Source organism: Diplotaxodon limnothrissa, linkage group LG18 (assembly GCF_057381915.1).
Source record: "Diplotaxodon limnothrissa isolate DT_005_m linkage group LG18, D_limnothrissa_male_GT1.1, whole genome shotgun sequence".
Lineage (NCBI taxonomy): Eukaryota > Metazoa > Chordata > Actinopteri > Cichliformes > Cichlidae > Diplotaxodon > Diplotaxodon limnothrissa.
The window spans coordinates 9329209-9349505 of NC_140613.1; the positions used below are offsets into that span (position 1 = coordinate 9329209).

At 38.8% G+C, this 20297-nt stretch overlaps 1 protein-coding gene across 1 annotated transcript in view; it reads left to right on the plus strand.

Annotated features, from left to right (window-relative positions):
* Positions 1-20297, plus strand: part of LOC146613082 (uncharacterized) — a 29082-nt gene that overhangs the window by 2045 nt on the left and 6740 nt on the right. The window contains exons 3-32 of the mRNA XM_085378295.1: positions 219-245; positions 331-399; positions 1356-1409; positions 1553-1633; positions 1796-1858; positions 1940-2005; positions 3191-3259; positions 3339-3389; positions 5034-5138; positions 5270-5335; positions 8786-8845; positions 9001-9072; positions 9221-9286; positions 9497-9565; positions 9727-9786; positions 10047-10112; positions 14112-14177; positions 14641-14694; positions 14790-14861; positions 14956-15027; positions 15421-15477; positions 15794-15865; positions 15947-16015; positions 16147-16218; positions 16418-16480; positions 16669-16731; positions 17431-17505; positions 17589-17628; positions 18438-18489; positions 18709-19123. Coding sequence (XP_085234421.1) covers positions 219-245; positions 331-399; positions 1356-1409; positions 1553-1633; positions 1796-1858; positions 1940-2005; positions 3191-3259; positions 3339-3389; positions 5034-5138; positions 5270-5335; positions 8786-8845; positions 9001-9072; positions 9221-9286; positions 9497-9565; positions 9727-9786; positions 10047-10112; positions 14112-14177; positions 14641-14694; positions 14790-14861; positions 14956-15027; positions 15421-15477; positions 15794-15865; positions 15947-16015; positions 16147-16218; positions 16418-16480; positions 16669-16731; positions 17431-17505; positions 17589-17628; positions 18438-18489; positions 18709-19123 — 2286 coding nt within the window. The remainder of the gene's footprint in view (positions 1-218; positions 246-330; positions 400-1355; positions 1410-1552; positions 1634-1795; positions 1859-1939; positions 2006-3190; positions 3260-3338; positions 3390-5033; positions 5139-5269; positions 5336-8785; positions 8846-9000; positions 9073-9220; positions 9287-9496; positions 9566-9726; positions 9787-10046; positions 10113-14111; positions 14178-14640; positions 14695-14789; positions 14862-14955; positions 15028-15420; positions 15478-15793; positions 15866-15946; positions 16016-16146; positions 16219-16417; positions 16481-16668; positions 16732-17430; positions 17506-17588; positions 17629-18437; positions 18490-18708; positions 19124-20297) is intronic.

Below are 20297 nucleotides of genomic sequence, written 5' to 3' on the forward strand. Positions count from 1 at the left end.
CAAAAAGCTGCACAATATCTTGTTCTTGTTATGGCTGCAAATTGTTATTTATGTATGCTGTATGTCTGAGCTGCTGCAGAGAATATTAGAGACTAATCGCACATCTTGTTAATATTTGCCTAATAGATTACAAGCTAAACCTTTAAACGCCCAAAGCCCAAACAGTACTTAGCATAGCTAACAGCTTCTCTTTTTTTCTCTCTCTTCTCCATTTATAGCCCAAACCTCCTCCGAAGCCCACAGAGGTAGAGTGATAAACACATAAATAAATAATTAAGCTGGTGTTTAAAATAATCACATGCTGTAAATATATTATAAACATATTTTCAGATAAAAAGAAATGAACCACAGAGACCTGAGAAACCCCCTCCTGCTGTTCCTCAGAGACCGACAGATTCTGTAAGTCCTGCGTGTGCACAGAAAATAAAAGATTTCAAATGTATTGACATCAAATGGTTAATGATAATAATACATGCTGACTTATTTGATTTTTCATTGAAATGATGAAGCTAACAGGAGCTGAACTGTTCAAAAACGGCTTCTTCCCGTATGGACGTTAGGTGTGAGATTGTTTTTGAATGGGATGACCTCTGAGTACAAAAGAAATATCTGCTTTATAATTTTGGTCATTTATTAAAAGCCAATAAAGCTTCTTCTGTAATACAGGTGACAAATTTTTCTTTTATTACAGAAGAAGCTTTATTGGCTTTAATCAATTAGACTTTTACTAACTGATCATTTGATCACATCTGATTTGTTTTAGTCATTTTTAAGATCTTAAATTTTATTATATTTTTTCCTTTGTGTCAATTTTTTTTTTGTGTACATTGTTAATTTTTACCTTATATCGTTTTACTTTATGGGCCATTCTTATTTATTTAAACTATTATGTTATTTTTTTGTTTTTTGGGAAATCTTATCTTATTCAGCCTAAACATTTTTCTTAAGCTGTTTTCACACATGCCTGCCAGCCTTGAACACTGACACAAGTGATGTGAGAACGCAGTCAGATCGTTCATCAGCCGGTCTGTAACCTGCCAGCGCTTGAGCAGAGTCTTTGTGATGTCAGCGATTTGTACCAGTGTGAGATTAGAACAAATAAGTGTCAGGTGAATTCACAGGTAGTGAGTGTCTGCCTGTGAAAAGCACGCAGAGCATTTCCAGTAATCAAAGTTACTCCTGCTTTGCCCTGAATGTGAGAAAGATGAACTTTGAATAATGTTCTGACAGGATTCTCTACAGTTTTGTGTGAAAGTGGCTCTTCAGTCTAAAAAACTGTGTGGTTTCTAAAAATCTGTTTTAAATTGTTCTACTGTACTCATTTATTTCAAACCAGATTTGTATTTTCTCCACAGGAACTGAGTCACACACAATACAGACTGAAAAAAGTCACAGCAGCATACAATGGGGTGTGTACACATTGTGTTGCTTCTCCACTACTGCTGTTTACCACTTACATCATTACAGCTTTCCTTCATTTTCCTACTTCAGATATCTCGCTCATTTGTGTGACCTTTAAAAACAAGTTTACAACTTTTTTTTTCTTTATCAGAACGATGGAAATGTGAAGCAACAACAGACAAAAGATAAACCACCTGAGACGCCCGTGGTCCCACCCAGACCCACAGAGAAGGTACAGCACATTTTCTCAGGGTCAATGTAAAACTATTGTTTTACTGTTTTCTGTTTTCATGTTGAAATGAACATGAGTTTGGAGCTTCTCAGGGTTTCATGTTTCTTTCCTGTTCCATATGTCTTTTGTTATTGTTCCATGTGGGGCGTTTTGTGTTTGCAGGAACTGAACGCCCCAACCAGATACAGCCAACGCAGGCCGAGCGCACAGACCAAGGTCACAGAGGTACAAACGCAGCAAAGTACCATCTTCCTCCTCGCTTCTTTTCATAAACTCCCAGATCAAAACCTTCCTCTTTCTTTCCAGAGTGCCAAAGAAACTGAGCAACTTGAAGCTGCTGCGGTTCCCAAAGATGATGCAGACTTCAAACAGGTATTTGAACTGCACCCAATAATGCTCAGCTCAGGCTTAGTTCATGCACAGTACATACAATGTCTTGCTCTTTCTCTACACGTGTGCTTTGTTGTAGGGTAATAACTCAATGCTGACTGGAATATTTCAGTGGAGCCAAAAAGGGAGAGCGCCCACTTTCACTATTAGCAAAGCACCTCCAGCTGTTCAGTGTAAATGCACAGCAGGGCTTTAGACAAGCTTTAACATTTTGTGTTAGCATATCAGGGTGTGTGTGTGTGTGTGTACTTTTGCACTGTTTCAGGCTAATGTATCTACTTGTTGTTTATACTGTTCTGTAAGCAGTGATGCACAACAAGTTGTTTCAAAATTAGTTAATGATGGATGTGAAAGTGGCGAAATCCTATTTTTCATTATATAAATGAATATTTCTTTTAAATTATGATGCCTGTTCCTCCCTAGAAACAATTTCCCCTCCATTTTAATAATCTTGACTCGCCCCTCGTCCTGTCTTCTTGCCAGTCTGGAAACCCTCAAGCAGAGGAATCAGTGTTAGGACTAATAAGGGATGTTTGTTCTGCGTTGAATCTGTGGTAGGTACATTGTAATCGAAACTTTCCCGAAACCCTGTGCAGTAGGGCAAACTAATGTTCATCCACCTGCACAGGTGTGAATGCTGTCTTTGGATAGTCTTGTGGGCTACATTGTAAGGTCTACATAGATTCAACGCAGATGTATAAATGAAACATAAAGCGGCGTCCAGACAAAAAGCGCACATTGTCACACATTGCTTTGTCGTTGATGGTCACTTGCTAGAAAATGTGCCAATTGCCTAAGTAACAATCTTGTGTATTTACCACCTTGCCACAAATGAATCACCAGTGTCCTTCACTCTCATTGGTAGTCGCTTCAGTCGCTCACATCAAAGTTGGGAAAATTTTGAAAATATGAGAATTTGAAGCATTAACAAAAAATAAAAACATAGTATCTGTATAAACAAAGTACATCACATCATGAGATTAAAAAGTTAAAGATCTCTGCAGCATTTAAATAAATAAGAATAATAATCCAGCCCATTTTGCCAGGTCTCTCCACATATGAGAGCTGCTGTTTGTGACTCTTTCTGAGCCTTTCTGGTCAGCTGAGTAGTCAGAGTTTAGTTTTAATGTGGATTGGTGTGCTGAGCTTTCTTTTTTTCCTACTCAGGGTTACATGACGAATGGAGAGGAAAAGACTGATGACGTCCCAGTCAAACAGGCTCCCGACAGCAAACCGGTATGTGTCATGCGTGTTACCAAGCGCTCCACTGTCAGTGATCTCAGCTGTTTTTGTGACATGTGACTGTGGTTGGCAGGGCGTTCTGAAAGCAGTAATGAAAGGGTTGCAATTCAAGTCATCGCCAAAGGTACGAAGCCCAGCCTGAGCTTTCTGTTAGTGGTGGCTGCTGCGCGTTACTGTCTCTCAAACACTTTGACTGATGGTCGCGGTGGTGTTAACTGCACTGTGTGGGTTTTCTTCACTTTGCCTTGATGTTGCTTTACTTTCAAAAATGATCGAATATTTAATAAGACGATAACACAAAATATATCTTTGGCTGCACAAATTGAAAACAACTTGTTGGTTTAATTTAGCTCTGGTGTTTATAAACACTTTCCTATTTTAACAATCCACCAAGATGTGCAAGCACGTGAAAGTTGGTGCATGAACAGTGTTGGCAAGGTTACTTTTAAAATGTATTCCACTACAGATTACAGAATACATGCCCCAAAATGTATTTAGTAACGTATTCCGTTACGTAGGTATTCTGAATACTTTGGATTACTTAATATATTATCGTGCTTTTTACAACTACATGAATGTACTATTGCTGTGTGATTTATTACTTTTACTGAAGGTTGCTCGCCATACCAATACTAACTAGATTTTTAAATCTTAATATAAAATGAGTAACAGTAGGGTGGACATTAGGTAAGGCTGCACTTTTAGCAGCGATCTCGTATAGAAAACTATTCCCCGCGTATATAAAACAGGTCTGCGGCTCCGAACCGTAGTAAAGGGACCTCTGGCTAATACGTCGGGTTCCGTGTTGGGCTCGTAGCCGAAAACTAGCTTTACTTTGTTGTCTGGGTCAAGTTTGCTAGCGAGAGACAAAGAGCGGCGTTGAAAGGCTGCTCCAACGGAACCTTCGAGTCTTAATAGCTTACTTACAACTGGGCTCGTCAGGCACTCTTTTTGGCTGCAGTGGTTATTATTATATTTACATGCTTCCAGCTCCCGTTTCTGGTCGGTCACAACTCTTACTGTTCGACTCTCCTTTTTCTCCCTCCTCGCGCTCACAGACACATAATGGGTATGGCAGTCCATTCTCCCTGCAGCACTACACTGCCCATGAGGCTACATTCTTTAGGGCTATGCCTGTAAAACTCTGCCTATTGCCTTCATATTAAATCATTTTTTAAATAATAATTTTAAAAAATATTTCTTCATGTGATTATGCGGGCTGCAAGTCGAGGTGACATGGGCCCTGAGATTGAGACACAGGCATTAGAGCCTCTTAATGCGTGTTTTGTTCGGGTTTCCACCGGCGTGGAATTACCAAAAAGGGCACAGCCTAACATATGAAACAGGAAAATAATCCATTTATTTCAACAAAGTAACTGTATTCTGAATACTACCTTTTTAAACGGTAACTGTAACGGAATACAGTCACTCATATTTTGTATTTTAAATACGTAACAGTTGTACATGTATACTCCCCAACACTGTGCATAAAATCACACTTCCTGTCTTTAACATGTTTTTTGGGGTCTACTTTGTTTACTGCCTACTAAGTTTTCACATGACGTCACTTCATTTGTAACTTTGTTGAGAGCCGCATTTGCCTGTTACAATACTTTGTTTTGGTTAATGACCAACTTGTTTCATATGTAAAGAAATTGTAGATGTTGGCGCCCGTGCTTTAGGGTATAGCCACATTTGTTTTTGTGGGGGGGGGGGGGTTTGCGTCTTGTTTTTTGTTTATCAATCACATTGTTGACTCTTTTTTCAGGCCAGCAGAAAGCAGAGTCCAGATTCTAGCACAGAAGAAGTGGCCTCAGAAAACCAACAATCTGTAGAGAAAATCAAGCAAGAAAAAACCGCAGAACCCAAACAGGTACAAACTGATAAAAGAATATTAAAAGTAAAGTTCTGCTTTTCCATTTAAAACGCACACATTATATGATTAGTGTGTAGACTTAATGTTGGATAATTTTTTTTGACTCTTTTTTTCTTGTTTGCTCTCAGGTCAGTAAAGCCGTCAGTGATGCTGAAGAAGGAGAAGAAGAGGCGAAAACATCAGAAACGTCCCATGTAAGTTTTGTTGCAGTGGCATTAGCATTGGGGAGAAACTCCACAGGAGGAAAGAGGCAAAGATGCCATCATTTAAACACAAAGCTCTAATTCTGTGTATGTATTTAGATCCTGTTCATAAGCCGTACAGCAGCAGTCTGGAGTAACTTTGAATTAATTTTGCTGCTGTGTTTATGCCAAAAGAAAACAAACAAACATTCCTTTCCAGGGAAAGAGAGGTTTCTTCTCTGGTATCCTTAAAAACAAACAAAAAAAATCACCAAATGAGATGTCAGCACAAGTGAGTGTGCACTATTTCTTAAATAATAAAATGATGTAAAATGTAGAAATAAAAATGTTCTTCTGCTTCCCTGGCCACTGTGTCTGTGGGGATGGTGTTTGCTCTGTGTTCTAGCATCCTGATGATACCAGGTTTGTGCTCCAGTGGATGATGAGAGTCAAACCTTAAATACTGATCCATATGTGTAGGTTTACGGTATACGTCAACTTTTAAATGTCCCCCATTACTGATAGAAATCTCACAGTCTAAGAGGCTAACCTGCCACTTTTCATATCCTCCCTGGTGAATTTGATGTGTTGGTCCACCGAGTCAATGTGATCCGTGAATTGTGGTACATCCTGAGATTTGATTTTCACCCAGACAATCAAATCTCAGGATCAGGAGGGGTATAGGACTCACACAAATGCACTCTTTATTAAGACGCAAGCTATAAAATTCCAGGATCTGGTAAAGTTTAAAACAGTGCAAATAATATATAAAGCAAGGAAAGGGATGCTCCCAGTCGAAATAAGTAAATGGTTCTTAGAGAGAGAAGGGAGGTATAATTTTAGAGGGAAGTGGAATTTAAAAATACAAAGAGTAAGAACAACTTTTAAAAGGATGTCTATTTCAATAGCGGGAGTTAAATTCTGGAATGAGTTAAAAGAAGAAATGAAGGTCAGTAGTAGAGATGGCACGATACCACTTTTTAATGTCCGATACCGATTCCGATATCATAAATTTGGATATCTGCCGATACCGATATGAATCCGATATAGCGTATTTTGTAATCAATAAAACTGTTTTTTTATAAATATATTGCTGCATTTTGTATAAGTTCATACTCAAGTTTTAAAAAACAAGAGATTGAAGCTATTCTGTTATACCTGTATGCAAAAAATGCACTCCATTTTATAGTTCAGCAACACTGATCAATCTAATAAATTTAAACCTACACCATCCTCCCTATTCTGGTATTTTAAAGAGTACTTAGTGGATATATTAAGCAACCTAACTAATAGGGTTGCCAACTCCCAGCAAAAATATTAGGGAACCACCCCCCGCCCTTAATCGATGTAATCAACTTTAATTTAATGCAAGTGTAAAACAAATGCACAGAAATCAATTATTTTTCTTCAATATTTAAATAGATTCAACATCTTGCTTCAACAGAATTGCAGACTGCACAGATGGTACCTTTCCAAAGGAAAAAGTACTATAGCTTACTAGGGTGTATATTAGACTTATTAGTTACTATATACAATAATGGATTTCTATACATTTAATCAGATGACCACTTTTGTTGTAAGATTCAGATAATTATTTATTCAAAGTTTTTAAATGACATAACAAAGAAAAGTATTTCTTTGTGCCCCCCTCTCCCTGTTAGTGCCCTACCTGGCCCCTGACAAAGCTTTGCTAGACCCGCCCCTGCACAGTTACCAGCCGTCAGCTACTTAGAAAAGGATCTTGGTGTTATTTGTCTCTCAGAAACAGTTCATAACTTCCCTTCAACTCATTCATGTCACCTAAAAGGTAAACCTGTTTCTCCATCACCTGCTCAGCTCTGATGATTCAGTAAGGACATCTCCTGGATTCATCTTCATGTTTCCCTCTCACCACATATCCAAACAGATATCATGACCAGCAGCTTTTACAGCTGTGGCCCCAGCAAACCTCAGCTGATACTAGAAAGTAATGTTAAATACATTCTAACAACAGCTTTTCACGCTTAAACGTGCCGCTGGTCTCCTCTTTCTAGCGCAAAGTGGGCGATAAACAAACAAGAAAGACGGGACTTGCGGCAGAAAAGCCGATCAGCTGATGATTGATCAGTTTCATGTTTGAAGTAATAACAGGAGAGGAAGGGGGAGGGAATGAGAGAAGTAGATGCAACTGCGCAGCAAAGACAGAATAACTCCAGCTTTGTGTCTATTTTTTAATTCTAGCTGAAGTATGGGACAAATCGCTTCCTTTTCACCTCAATATGGAACTCCGATGGCCAGTCCAGCTGTGGCTCAATATATCAGTTGTTAAGCTTAACGTGGAAATACTATGCAAACATTCAGGGATGAACTTACACACTTGCTTTACTTCTCTGGGATAGTTTTCGCCGAGATGAAATGCCGCAGTTAGGAAGCACGTACGAGGCTCCAAATGCTCCAACAGACCGCCAAACAGCCGCTCTATCACGTGACACATACTGCTCCGATGCGCCGATCTGGGTTACGCCAAGTAGCGCGTTTTGTGAGGTGATTTTGTGATACTTCGGATCGGATTACATTTTTTATTTCTCTCCGATATCCGATCCAGTAATTTAGGTCCGTATCGGACCGATACCGATACGTAATATCGGATCGGTCCATCTCTAGTCAGTAGTGATATAAACCAGTTTAAAATAAAACTCAAAAAATAAATTTTAAATAAGTAAAAGAATGAAGAAAATGCAATTAACCCAAGACAGCAGTCAAAGTGATGTTTATTTTCCTTTGCAAAATAGTAAATCTAAACATAGTTTTAGTCGAATGTGAGAAAAGTTGAAACCATTGTATACGTTTTTCTTGTTTAAATTTAGATGACGAGGAAATGATTAAGATGTAAACCTGAGGGGGTCGGGCTAAATAAATACATACTTCTGCCTACTCCTTTTCAAACAACTGCATGGAATGATATTATGAAATGTTGGTGAATGTATATGTTTGAAATAAAAATGAACTGAACTGAACAGGTGTCATCCACATACCTAAACTAATGACTTGGTGATGTTCCAGGGTAGGATAACAAAGCCCTCTTTTCCATTTTTTCCATGTACAAGTTGGCCACAATGGGTGAAACTGGGGAACCCATGGCACACCCATTTTTCTGTCTGTAGTACTGACCCTTGCATGTGAAATAGGTGGAATGAAGACACAAACACATTTGGTCGGTCCTGAGAGTGGTCCTGTTGCTGAGGTTGGGGTCCTGTAATCTCCTATGAACCACCTCCAACGTTTTAGTGACTGTTTCCCCAGATGAAACAATCAGACCATTGTTTCATCTGGGAAAACAGGCAGTTAGCCGAGACTGAAGAAGTCATTTGGATGAGTGGCGAAATGTTTCTCCCACTGAAAATGCTGAGTCCAGAATCAACTTTTTGGATAATATTAGTGTTATTATCTTTTTTAAAATCTGAAATCATTTTGGTGTTTCAGGAGAATCTGAGTTCTCACAGTGACCTTTCTGCCAGCAGCGACAGCCTGTCTGAAAACAAGGTGAGGCCCTGTAGCTGCTGTAGTGGCAGCAGAGATAATGTTATCTGGAATTACAGTGTACACATACAGCTCAGTGGTATATTTACCTGCAAAATTAGTTGTCTGACTTTGGGTAGAATAACCGAGCATGAGCATGCTGTTCGTGTCTGTTTCAGGAAAAAAAACAATGGTACAGTGGGATGTTAAAGAAGAGGTGGAAACCAACAGAAAGTCTTCAAACTGATCAGGTAGAATCATCAAAAATACACATAAAACATACCAGATTATATGCACATGTATTGCGTAACTAGTCACACAAAAGACATAAGCTCGCATGATTAGGTTACTGCTTCCATCACCTGATAATCAAATTGCACACTCTTATTTTTTGGGCAGGACAATAAAGCAGACAGTAATTCTGAAGACCTAGAAGAAGAGGAGAAAACATCAGAGATGTCTCATGTAAGTTTTCTTATCTTTAGCAAATGAGGAAATTCTCTTGCACAAGAGGATAGAGGCCGAGGGAGGGAGTTAGACAAGCTGCCATGGAGTTGTTTTTGTTCGGAAGCTCTAATTTTGTACATGCGTTTAGATCATCAATATCAATTCTCTTGTGTTTGTGGAAAGATGGAGATGTGTGGTCATCATCATGTTTTATCTAATCTATCTTAGGAAAAGGGAAGCTACTTGTTTGGTTTCCTTAAAAAGCCAAAAAAACCAGCCGCTGAGACGCCAACGCAGGTGAGCTTGCAACAGAACTGTTCAAAATAACAATTTAAATTGTTAAAATAATGGTTTAACTTTTAGGAGAACTTATTTGCCTTAGAAATACGTGGACAGAAACATTAATTTTAGTTTATCGGTATATTTTTTTTCCCTCTCAAATGACTTTGGTGTTTCAGGAGAATCTGAGTGCCCACAGTGAGCTTTCTGCCAGCAGCGACAGCCTGTCTAAAAACAAGGTGAGGTCCAGCAGCTGCTGTAGTGGCAGCAGAGATAACGTCACGTGGAATTTTAATGTACACACAGAGATCTGTGATAAATGAGCACGAGCATACTGTTCCTGTTTGTCTCAGGGAAAAAAAACTACGATACGCTGGGATGTTAAAGAAGTTGCCGAAACAAGCCAAAGCTGAAAGTGATCAGTTAGAAAATCTGATAAAACATTCCCTGACTCCCATGATGTTTTTCATAACTACTCAAACAAAAAATTTTGTTTCAGGACCAGCAGTCCCTGCATGGTGACTTACCCAACTCCAATGATGATCTGACTGTAGCCCAGTCAAAGGTGAGGATCATTTAATATTATCTTGATGTAATTCCAATTAATTGTTCTGATGTCACCAAGAAAAGATAATTTTTTTTCCCCAAAACTCCTGGAGAAGGGATGCCCGGCAGGGGTTGTGTAAACCGCTGAAATTATTAAATGACAGGCTCTCAATAACTAGTGTGCATTTGGGGAGGCCACCCAGATACATTTGCGGACTTATTTTTATCTATTTCTAGTCTGTATTAGAAAATAAAAAGTGCGGAACAGTCGTCCATTTCTAATTTTAAAAGTTCAGTCACTACTTACTTTTCCAACCTACCCCCATCTCTTATGTTCCAGACTAGTTTTTACTGTGGCAGTGCAAATATCATTCAGCTTCTTCTCCATAGAGGACCTCATTCCACCATTAAATAGACTCCAGTTCGACCATCTTGGACACGCGGCATGTCCTCATACTGCTCTAGATGTTCGCTGAGAGCTGCAGCACCCATGCAGTCCAAGTTCACCCACGTGACATGAGACTCGCAGGCGAGGCAGCTGAATTACATCATTCTGCTACATCATGAAATACACAACAGTTAAAATGTTTGCAGAGGAGAAACTTAAAAGTGGCTTTTTAAAAATGTATTTCAGAGTCAGTCTTTTGCAGCACTCAAATCCATTCATATGCACATGCAGAAATACTTTTTTTGCACCTTTGGTACATGCACACGCACAAACATCTTAAATCTTACGTCTGTAGGAAAAACATGAACTACTGCAAATATTGGTTGAAGCTGAAGGAAACTCAGGTAGGGTTCATGTGGTGGTCAGTAAAATACTAAAAGGTGTAAAGTGGAGAACATGGGGGGGAAATGGAGTTTATAGTGTATGTGTTAAGATAAGTTAAAAGAGTAAACAGCTCAGTGAAGATAATGGAGGCAAAAGTGTCAACAAAAAAGAGTTTTTAACAAACGTTGGAGGACTTTGTGTTATTATAATATTCATATCTGAAGCCAGAAATCTGAGGGTGATTGAACCAGACACTGCTAACTGACTGATGAAAACGCCAGTTGGTGGTGAAAACCTTTTTCTACTGTGTATAGGAGAAAGGAGGTGGAGCCTAACAGACAGCTACAAGCTACATCTGCCAAGGTTGGCACCAACCTTTAATCAAAGCAGACACACACCCAATAATGCAAACTAGAAGGATTATAAAAGATTTCACACCAGGACTGCTGAGGAGCTCATCCTGTGGTCACACTCAACCATCTCGGACAACAGCAGTCTTTTTTTCTGCTCTGGACAACCGCTGCAAGGTGGAGGGCCACTCTAATCAGACCAGCACCAGCTGTGATCCAAGATGATGGAGCTGGGGTTTGTTAGGATGATAAGAGATTCACAGGCCAGCAGGAGGTTATATTCAGGGGTGCACATAAGTGGTCCGCAGGTGCGCATTCGCTGGCAAAATAAAAGACGCGCATCAGATAAGAAGTTGCAACGCGCGTTTGCGTACATAAGATTTTCTGGAGGAGGACAGACATTTGTTTAGAACTCTTAAAGATGTCGAAGAAGCTCCTTTAAGCAATTACTTTGGTGTTCCTCCACCTCCAAAGAAATGTCAGAAGGAGTCCGAACCGCAAAAGAAGCGCGTATTCTCAGAAAAGTGGTTGCAGGAGGTGAGCTGGCTTCAAACAAATGATGAACGCACAGAGATGTGGTGCAAAATATGCCGTGAAAATCCCACTCTAGCGGACAAAAACAGTGCCTTTTATATGTACGCAAACGCGCCTTACAACTTCTTATCTGGTGCGCGTCTTTTATTTTGACAGCGAATGCGCACCTGCAGACCACTTATGTGCACCCCTGGTTATATTGGAGTAGCAAATAAAGGTTTTACAGAAGAAAGGTTTATGAATGTTAGTGATTATTTAAAGATGCTCCCCACATTTGGAATATAAACTGGTTGAAAACAATGTAAATTAAAGTGAAGTTTATATTTATTACTAAAGAATATAAATTCAGGTACTAGTGTTGCTCACTGGTTGAGCAGGTGCCTATATGCCTGATGGCTGAAATGCAGTGACCTGGGCTCGAGTCCCCTTCCCCGGCTCTCTCTCACCCTGTCAAAAAAGGCAAAAAGCCCCCAAATAAATATTTACAAAAGAGTATAAATGCAGTGCACAGGAATAAAAAATTGGATCGTGAGAGTGTGCTTCAAGGTAAATTAAAGGATTAGAGAGCAGGCAAAGTGAAGGTAATGGTGGGAAGGTGATAAATGAGAACAATCACTATCTAAACGTCAACACTTTGAAAGGGAGGTGTTTTCTTAAGTTGCAGTGCATTTGACCTCTCAGGTCTACTATAGATAGGCCTTACAGTTTAAGAATTGGTGCCCTGCATTACAGATATGCTGTTGGCTAAACGTACCAGAGAAAGCAAAACAGAAATGACAAAGACGTGTTTATTATATTCAGGGACAAGCAGAACTTGACATAGGCAGACTAAAAAAAGCTAAATGTACAGGAAACAATTTTTCTCTTATTTTTCATATTCAGTCATAGTGATACTTTCCTGGTTATACGTATGCATATTTTGGAAGATTTTCTTTTTTGTTTTGTCACTGTGGTGGTATTGCCTAAATACTCTACAACTTCCAGAAGTGCTTTGCTTTGGTCTTTCTGATGAATGCACACATTGGTTAAGCATCACCATGTCAGACACTCCCTTCTGTCTGTCCTCTTCTGCTCATCTAATTTACAGTCGTAGGGGGCTGAAGCCTACCCTGGTTGTCACAGGGTGAAAGGAAGGGTGCCATAGACAAATCAAGTCTGTCACCAAGCCAACACACAGAGTTCATGATTTCATGATGAGCTGTTGGCTCAAACAAAAACAAACAAACAAACAAACAAAAAAACCCAACTTCTATGGCAAATCTCTTCATCCGCAACTTTTACTGAAACCGCTAACGAACCAGGTCTTATAATCAAACACCAAGCTACAGAGGAGACGTTGGTTTTTATTGTTCTTTGCTTTTAATTCAGGAGTTGGTGGTAAATACTGAGGCTCAGTTATCTGCCAGCTGTGAGAATGTGAATGACACAACCGTCACAAAGGTACTCGATTTAAAAAACAAAAAAAACCTTCTTCTCCTTTAAAAACAAAACAAAAATCAACTGTAGCTGCGTTAGTCATGTGAACATGAACTGAAACCTGGCCACACACATTAGATCTGATGCAGTGAGTGCAATGAGTCATTTACTGCTTTCAAATATGTGTCATGAAATATTGATACTTATATAATAATCTACATAATTAAAACCTCTGCAGATGTGTCAAAATCTTTATTACAAGTAAAATCTTACAAAGAAAAGACTCTAAAGTACTTACAGTTGAAGTAGTAATTAAGCAGAGAAGGTCCCTTTTTATTTTATTGTGTTTTTTAAATATTAAAGTAAGTCCTAAATACTGTATTTACATATAATTCTTTGGTTTGTTTTACACTTTTTGCAAGAATTCTTTGGACACATCACATCTTATCTTGACAACTGCACATTGAATTGAAATAAAAATCGATTTGACATGTTGACGTCCTCGTGGATCCATATTAGTCCACTTCTAAGCAGCCAGTTTCTCAAACTCTCCACCTACCTGCTTGTAGTATACGCTTATGTGAAACTTAACTCAAGGAGTAAAATATTCGGGTGAGGACATTTTGCACACAATGTGTGAACGGTGCTTTTTTTATTTTTTATTTTACTAACTTAAGTGTGTTTTTAAGAAAATTAAGCAATAACTTTAGATGTCAAATAACTGTAAGGGAGTAGAAGTATAAGAGGAAATTAAAATACTATGCAAGTACACTTCAGTGAGGGTTAAACTTCCGTACAGTACTAGAATAAATCACTGTGACATTGAGGCTTACTGATATCGAAAGTCGGCGTGTTGTCAAGTTCCTGTTTTATTTTCCCTGAGACAGTTTTTGCTACTGAATGTTTTAATGAATTTTAAAAAGTAACTTAAATGTGTTTGTTATAGCAGAAAAAAGGAGGCCTGGCTAAAATTTTAAAAAGATCCGGCAGCATTGACAACCTGTTGGATGAGGTCAGTGTCAGCCCTGCGCAGAGCGATTACATGTTCAGCTTTTTACGTTCAGTGTTTATGCTAAATCAGTAATATTCCTCTTTCACACACGGCATCCCGTGTAATCTTGAAACTGTGTATAAAAGCAGACCTCATACTGAGTTGCTTCATTCTTGTCTTGTTTTTTTATTTGTTTGTCAGATCGTTTCCTTTGTGGGATTTCATGTCGTCACACTTTAACCACTTCCACATCAACATTTTAACTTTGTCTTGGTGCTTGAGTTACCCTTCGTTTTTGTTTTCTCTCTTCTGGATTCCTCAGTTCAACACACTGTTTTATCTCCAATCAATGTTTGGAGATATTGATCCTAATAAAAAGAAAAAGAAGAAGTCATTGTTAGCCATGTTACTTTTCAGACAGACCTTATGAAACTGATGTAGTCTGTACTGTCTGTTAGCAAGATTGTTAATTGTCTGATTTCAGGGGGAAAAACATTTCAGTGAGATGTTCAAGAGAGCTCCAAAACCAGCAGATGAGGTGCAGTGTTGCCCTTTAAATAACTATAATACACTCAAAGATATTCAGTTGTACTTGTGTTGGTCTTTTTTATGCTTTATGTTGTGTTTGTTCAGGAAACAAACGCAGATGAAGAACAGAAATTATCAACCAGCGATGAAAACCTGTCAGAAGCAAACACAGCAACGGTACAGATGTGGACCAGAACATTTGGACAGTCACAGTCATGACCTGTTTCACCCTCATTTATGTCTTTGATTATTTACTGTTCATATATTTCAGGAAAAAACAGGAGGATTGGCAGGATTCTTCAAAAAGTCTCCCAAACCAGCTCCACGCTCTGTCGCTACTCAGGTGCCAAATACATTTGGATTTTTCATGTATTTTTATGCTTTTCAGAGTTAGATGTAGTACATTATCAGAAAATGACTCTTTAAGGCCAAAACTGTACTTCTTCCTTCGCATTTGTCATTACTTCTTACTTCAAAACAAGAATCAAAATGTCATTTATATTTATTTCACTTCTGAAAATATTCCACAGCAGCTCAAACAAGGATGCAAATAATGAAAAATTTAAACAAACACACAAACAAAAGCAGATGTGACACAGCTAATAAAATCTTATTGTCATGTCATCACGCTCAACCAGACCAAAGTTTTGAAAGCACCATCAATCAAAAGACTGTTTTCATCATTTAATACAATAATTTGGACTTTTTTCCTGAATTCACTGCATTTCTTTTCCAGGATCCCCTCTCGAGGCAGCTGTCAGCCAGCTGTGACAGCCTCACAGATGCAGGAAAGGTGAGATTACTACTGAAACTACTGTCAGGATAATCAGGTCGGGAAGTTATCCTTTCTCAGTGTTGTGGAGTTCTACTTGTGGAAATGCAGTGTCTGGTTTAGGCTATGTGCTGCTGCATGTAAGACGCAGCACACAGAAATAATATTCTGCTCTGTATTAATAATGTGATGCCAGCAAATCTAAATATAAGTTTAGATGAGAGACTCTGCATCAAAGGTTTTAAACATTATAGTGTAATCTTTACATTTTTGTCCCTGTTTGGTGCACAAAATAAGTGCTAATAGTTTATATAAGACTGTATTTGTCTTTTTAAAGGAGGCGGCTTTGGCAAACAGTCAGCTGTCTGCCAGTAATGACAATCTTTTAGAAGCTTCAAGCACCCCAAAGGTCAGACTTTTGATTTTAACACTGTTTCTGAGGTTTAGCAAATAAATAAATAAATGCCTCATGGTTTTATTTTGTTAACAGGAGAAAAAAGTCGTCTTCTCCGGGATCACTGGGATGTTCAGAAGGACGCCCAAAACTGAGGAGCAACAGGTAGAAATGACATCAATCACATAAAAATCCCAACTTTTTAAGCTTTTTAAGCTAATAATTTGGGCAAGTAACATTTTAGGAAATTTAGCCGATCTCTCTTGAAAATAAATTATTCCTGTTGTCTGCTGCAGGAAGATGAGGACATGGAGGCTCCAGCAGGAGGCGGGCTGAGACGCAAGAGGACCATCAAAAAGAAAAGACGAGTAAGAGCGCATACGAGGAGGAATAAGCACAATCAGTGCGACGTATGCTTTTTACTTCCAGTGTCAGCTGCTGTAGTTGGAGTTCATCAACAATAATCAATGCATATCCAGACGTTTTCTTACATCATTTGAGTTCTCAGTTTTGATGTCAAAGCTCCACTTAAATAAATAAAACATTACTCTTGTTTATTTCTTTCAGGTTGTGTCATTCCGAGTTAAGAAAACTCTTCCTAACATTCCCAAACTTGGCCTGGCTTCTCAGGTACCTGCATCTGTCTGTTGTTATTTTTGTTTTGTTGGCGTTTTTTTTTTTTTTTTACCTTATTTTTCCACCAGATTTTCCAAAGTTATATTTATTAATAATTAACTTGCAGTCAGTCTGTAAAATGTAAAGTCTTTCAGTGTAGATTATTGTGGTCTATGACAACCATCATCATTTTTCCTCCACAGACTTCAGATGAAATGCCTTGCATTGAGGAAACTCTTGAGTTGCAGGAGATGAGCCCAGCACAGGTCAGCATGATGGCATTAAAGATTTTAAGTTAAAATATTCATTGTGGTTCATGAATGAAATTTTTAAAATTCTCCACTTGATGTTCATATTGTTTAATTTAACCTCCAACCAGAACTATGATTTTCAACTGTCTTTAATTTTCATTTTTCTAAATTTTCACACAAGAAATGTTTGTATAGGATAACCTCTGACTTTTGATGTGGACCTGTCACGTATGTGTTATTATATGTATATCGTAATTTACAATGTGTACACCACCGCAGTGGATTTTAAGCAGAATGTAATATGTGGCTGGAGTTCAGATTATCAGCTTTAATTCACAGGGTTTAACAAAAGTGTTGCATTAACTCACTGAGACTGAGGGGGGGAAAATTAGGAGTGACCGAATCAACAGTCTGGTGGATTCGACTACAATGATCAGCTCAGCAACACCACTGAAGAAAACTGAAGTGCATAATGACAGAATATTTTTCATGGTTTTAAAAAACCCAATATCATAGCATCGAGCCAAGTCGAGAACACTATCAAAGGAAGTAGACACATCACTTTCAAAGACTGCAATCAAGAGACGCCTTCATGAATTCAGTTCAGTTTTATTTATGTACCGCCAGTGCACAACAAAAGCGTCTCAAGGTGCTTAAATTGACAGGAAACTCGCAACAGTGCGACTAACAGCTGTTTTATTATTTGTTTTCCAGGAGAGCACAGTGGAGGTTCAGCCGGTGGAGATGGCTGCTTATCCGACTGAGGAAAACCCAGTCGAAACTGAGCCGGTGAGCCTCAGAGTTTGTGAGTGTTAGTCATTTATGGTATTTGACAGATGAGTTGTCTCTTCATTCAAGCTTCTTGTTTTCAGGAAGAGGATGAGCTTTTGGAGTGGTGGAACACAGTCAAAGGTTAGTGTGGTTTCAACTAGGGCTGTTCGATATAACGATATATATCGGATGATGATATAAAAACGTCTATCGTTTCATTTTACGCTATCGTTTGTTTCGCGGTGTCGCAAAATAAACTGTTTACGGCAATATTTTTTTCATCGTTTTTGATGGTCACTGTAGTGGCTATATTAATTTCTTAAAGTTCTCTCTTTCTCTTATATTTAATATAACCACACTACAGACGGACAAGCGCCTGTTTTTATGCGTTATGGTTAGCAACAACAACGGTAACAGCATCGCGTGTCCGCTTGTTTATTTTCCACAAACCTTTCACAATAAAGCTCAAGATCCCGTTGAGACTTTTCAAAATAAACTGAGTCACGTGAAAGAGCAGATGAGAATTAAAAAAGAGCCGCCAGGTGCTAAAAAATAAACCTTGGACTCAAACGTTAGAACAGGCTTTTCCCTGCAGCACAGAAAAGAAAAGAAAACGGCGGCCTTTACAACTTATGTCTAAAAATGTATCGTTTCATGCATCGGTTAAAACACTCAACTCCAGCTACATGGCGCGCAGCTGGAAACACTTCCCGCAAGTCAAGCTGCCCGAGATTCACAGAATTTACAGAAAATGTTACATTTTTGTGATTTATATTGTTATCGGACGATAGAATATCGTCCGATAACGTCTCATCTCATAAATCTCATATCGTCGGGATATGAGATTTTGGTCATATCGCACAGCCCTAGTTTCAACATTTAGGAGAACTATTATATATTTTTTATGTTTTCTGTCTACTCGTTGTATTATTTCTGCTGCTGTTTGCCAGGTTGGAAGGAGTGGAATGAGACTTCTGATTTCCGGGCAGAGGATGAGGAAATGTGAATACAGTTTCTGTTTTTTAATAACTTTACCTTCATGTTTCCAGTAAACATAATATTTGAGATTTTTGCATTTGTTTTTAGGGTATAATTCTTTTTTGATTTGTTGACAACTTTAAGGCTTAAATTTAGCAGTAAATCTAGTCTTAATAATAATAATTACAACTTTATGTGTCAGATTGATAAGCATAATGTTTCTGTTTGTGTCTGTTTCTGCAGGGCGATGGAGCAGGCAGCCGACCGCGTCTACATGGCAGCCCGTCTTTTCGTGCGTCTTTTCAACCAGCGCGGGGCGTCCTTACAGCATCGCATCCTGGAGCTTTTGGCTATGGCGGACGCTGCGGATGAGTTCCATAAGAAGACTGTGTCGGCCGCTGTGGGCGGAGGCGTGGCCAGCGTCGCGGGTAGCGTCACCACAATCACAGGCCTCATTCTGGCGCCTTTCACTTTTGGCGCCTCTATTATTGTGACAGCAGTGGGGATCGGTGTGGCGACGGCAGGCAGCATCACGTCAGCGACGGCTAAAATCACAGATACGGTCCACTCCAACATGGACCGTAAGAAGATGGAGAAAATGATCCAGGGCTACCAGGAGGAGATCAAAGTCCTCAGAGAGTGCATGGAGTTTGTGCAGGTGAGGGGATTTTTTCTAAAAGGTTAAGAACAAAGTATTTAAAGCACACTCTCTGAGATCAGAATACATTCCTGAGCCTACTAAAATATGATGGATTTTTTTTGTTTTGTTTTGAAATGCAAAGAAACATGTTGCCTGCCCAAGCTGAAATCTCTTAAGCTTTGCAGTAGTATCACAGATCCCTCAGCAGGTGGCATCATACAGCTCCAAGCTGTGTTGACTTGCAGCACCTGTTATTTCTATGGAGGCAGTAAGCATGTACTTAAATTTCACAGGACTGCAAAGCATCCAATGAAAACCTTATTTTGTATGTGCTATTTATTCACAAGATTATTTACGAGTTTTGTTAAGGTATTAAAATATACTTAAAAGTATTGATTTGGGCTTTTTCAAAGAGGATAAAGTGGCAGCCTTTCTTTCTCAAAGGTTAACGCCTGTGCATGGGTACGCGCTGCTCTGGTCAAGTGCTTATATGGCAGTTTACTGTGACACAATACTACATTACAGCACTGCAACAATGACTGCAGTGTTTTAAATTCCTAGGACTGTAAATCCAGAGTTTTGTATCCCTGAATTTAGACACTCTGAGATGTAATCTAGCCTAGATTCAGTCAGTTAAGTCCATGTTTAACTGATTGTGTATGGTTGGTACTTTATACCCCTTGGCTGTAAAAGGCTGATGGAGTATTGTCGTCACTCTGCTGGTTGGGCAGGAGGGCGGGCAGCGTGGACACCCAACTTTAACACCTAACTTTGGTGAACTCGACCTTTTAAGAAGAAAATAATAATTCTTTTAATAAATGTTAAAAAATGATATCTCATTTTTTTTTTTTTTTTTTTTTTTTTTTTTTTTTTCTTCTTCTAAATGACATCAGAAACAGCAGTATGCGACATTACGTGATGGCAGAGCTTCAGTTCATCCTTTGTCATTTTTTTTTTTTTTTTTTTTTTTTTTTTTTTTTTTTAATAAATAGGACAGGGGGAATGAATGAGAGAGAGAGGGGGAGAGAAAGAAAGAAAACCAAAGGGGAGAAGAGACGGTGAGAAGGGGGGGGAAGAGAGACAAAAAAAAAAAAACTCCTGGGTCACCTGTATGGAGAAAAAAAAAACAAACAAACAAACAAACAAACAGAGGAGACAGCAAACAACAAAGAGCAACATAATAATAGAGAAA